Genomic DNA, 3127 nt, shown 5'->3' on the forward strand with positions numbered 1-3127 from the left:
ATTTGACTTTATGTGACAAGGACCTCATCCTACGAGAAACAAATGGAAGTGGTCCTTTTGTCATTGACTAAGCGGATGGCTTAAGAACTACACAACATTATATATCATTGTTTCGCTTATTTAAGGAAACATAACCTGTTTGAAATATATGAAGTTCTTCCGCTTTGTTTTCCTTAACTTAAATCGTTCGATATTTCTGGCCACTCCTTCTATATGGTTTGAAATACAACTAAACTTTTTTATGTCATTCTGAACACATCTTGCTATTTAAGCCGTCTTCCTACCCCCATCTTTATTTATCTAAGATAATCAGTTTCTATTCGTGAGAGGAACATAACTATGGGTTCTGGCCTATCTGAATATTTTCAAAATTTGGACCAACTAAAATCTTACGGTAATGTACCAAAAGAGTTGATAAATTCCTTGCTGTCTTACAACTTGTTCATATACCGGGCAGAACAGCAAAACAAGTTCAGTGAACCTATGCCATGGATTGGGATCTATATCACCTTAGCCTCTCTGTTTTGCATCCTTTCAATGGTAGCTGATTTATTACATGGTTTTAGGAACAGAAAATTCTGGTTTCCATGTAAATATTTCACTTTGAATGCTGCTTCTCTCACTGTAATAGCTGTTGCAATAAAGCTACCCATGGATCTAACTACTCTAATGCCAGGTTATGTCGACCAGGCTGCAAAGCTTGGAAGCCTCTCGTTTATGTGCACCATGATGGCTAATTTATTGCCTTCTTTAGCAACCATGAGCAGCAAGGAACTTGTATCAAACATCATAGCTTTAGCTGTCCTGGTAATTACCTTGGTTGTGAACGTCTGCATTCAAATAAACACGGGAGCTATATCCTATCTTGAAGACGATGATCAATACTTTTATACGAGTAAATATGCAAGATTTTCACAAGATGACATGTACACATCTTCATCGGGTAATGGCATTATAGCAGCAACTAATGTGGGTATGTTACTCACGTTGCTTATAATATATGCATGTTCATCTTTAGCAATTCTAAAGTCCAAACAGATTCTAGAATCAAAATACCAAGTGGCTCATCACAAAGCTTTAAAGGATAAAGAGTTGCAACAGCCAGGAATATTAACTACTGAGAAGCTAAAGCAGCATGTGAGCAACTACTGGATCATGGCAGGAACCGGCAACCCCCAGTTCATGATAGCTTCCTCGGCTACAACCTCTGCTTCTGGGGCAATATGCGCTTTAAGCACTGCCTACTACATTCTTCTTATGTTTTTCAGTATTCGACCTCTACCGGCCTCTCAGTCGGACTATAAGTGGTCATTGTCAGTGATTCTCATTACTCAATTCATCGGAATCATACTGGGTACAATTGCCCCACTTTCTAGATGCTTTGCAGCCTTAAGCTTTAAGGTGTCCCTAAAATGGATTGTGAACCATATCAAGGTCTCTAACGTGGAGAGCTACTGGACTCAGAAGTTAGATGATTTGAAACAGAGTAGCATACCATCCCCATACAGTAGCCGCAAATGCAAATTCGTCATCCAAAGTTTGAAAAATCTATTTCTCAGCATTTGTATAGGATTCCAGAAGACAGTCGTAGTGGCATGCAAGATAATAAGAGTAGTTCTAATCTTCCTTTTGATATGTGTGGTGTACTGTCTCCATTGTGGGAAGTGGTTAAAGGCCATGTTCAGCACGTCGAGTATTAACATGGTACAAAATACTGAACAACTAGGAAAAGATAAAGATCTTAGCCAGTATGTTTTGCAACTTCAAGATGACATGGAGTTTGCGGAGAGAACATTGAAAGGAATTTCAAAGTCCGTGAACTCTTTGATTCAAAAGGCTGAAAAGCAACAACCCAAGAATCTTATGAAGCTTCTAACAGAATCTACAGGTTTTGAAGGAGTTGAAAAGTTCGACAGCCATCATGCTCCGCCTTTACTTTCAGAAGAATATCTCCATTCTTGGAGCTTGCCCCTGGTAACTCTGACAACCATTGCCATGTCACTTCCTAAAATCCAAAAGAACATAGTCGATTGCTTGCTGAGTGGTGTGAGTGAAGGTCTTGTATATGTCACACTTGTGGAAGAAAGCTTTAATTTTACTGATGATCATATAAGCATTCAAAAGGCAGCTAAAACGTTGTGGGTAGAAGTTGAAGTATACCACAAATGGTTAGGAAACAAGCTACCAAAATATGCCCCTAAAGCAAATACAGTTGAACAGATTCTTCAGTGGCTAAGGGATATAGGTAAAAATATTGTCAGTGAGGTGGAAAGCACGGATATTGGAGTCCCAAATGGTAATTCCAAATGCAGGTCTGTTTCTGCTAATTCAATGTATCGAATCACTGAAACAATCTTGTGTTCCTATCATGAGAACATAGGCCAGGTTAGCCAAGAAGAACTATTTGCAGAATTATTATCATTGATTGCTGACATTTTGGCTGCTTGTCTCACCAACTTACCCCAAGTCATAGCTATGAAATGTCACACAAGTGCCATAGAGAAAAGGGAGGCAAGTGTGCATGCTGCAGCCCAACTTCTTGGTGAGACTATGCAGATAATCAACACCCTTCAAGTTCGAGAACTTCCAAGCTTGAATCCAAACGACATGGCGTTTATTGACAAGTGGCGTTCTTACTTAAAGGATCCTTTTCCTTAATAAACCATTTGTTTTTTTCATGTAACTAGGTACGTTTATAAATATTTATATGTAATTTGTATTCCTAAAGCAGTGAATTATGTCACTTTTATTTGCTTTCCACTGTTTAAATATGAGGCATGTGATTTCCTTGGATACTTGTTTTTAAGACAACGTTGGAACCATTTTTATGATGCTGTTTCAAAGTGTTTGCGAGGAAGTTATAATTTTTCTACCTAGTTTTCCATTTTGTTTAAATAGAAGACGACTGCAATGATAGCTTGGTTCAACTTTCAAGGGCTTCAACACTTACCACACGACTGGCTGGTTGTTTTAAATTCATTTTTCTTTGAGTATTGAACTGTTAGCTAGCCTAGTAGATCTATTAGACATTCAGAAGGAAAGTTAGGAGGGAAAGTGATCATTTCATTTTCTTCCACTTCCTTCGACTTCCCTCGTTTAATGAAACTCGGGAACACTAATTTCTTTT

At 38.3% G+C, this 3127-nt stretch overlaps 1 protein-coding gene across 1 annotated transcript; it reads left to right on the forward strand.

Moving 5' to 3' along the window:
* The first annotated feature begins 537 nt into the window (after nt 1-537).
* LOC145105930 (uncharacterized) lies at nt 538-2658 on the forward strand. Its single transcript, XM_079042992.1, has one exon. The coding sequence runs from the start codon at nt 538-540 to the stop codon at nt 2656-2658; it is 2121 nt and encodes a 706-aa protein (XP_078899118.1).
* The last annotated feature ends 469 nt before the right edge of the window (nt 2659-3127 follow it).

This window comes from Lactuca virosa, chromosome 4 (genome assembly GCF_052849685.1).
Source record: "Lactuca virosa cultivar CGN04683 chromosome 4, Lactuca_virosa_CGN04683_v6, whole genome shotgun sequence".
In the NCBI taxonomy this organism is placed as follows: domain Eukaryota; kingdom Viridiplantae; phylum Streptophyta; class Magnoliopsida; order Asterales; family Asteraceae; genus Lactuca; species Lactuca virosa.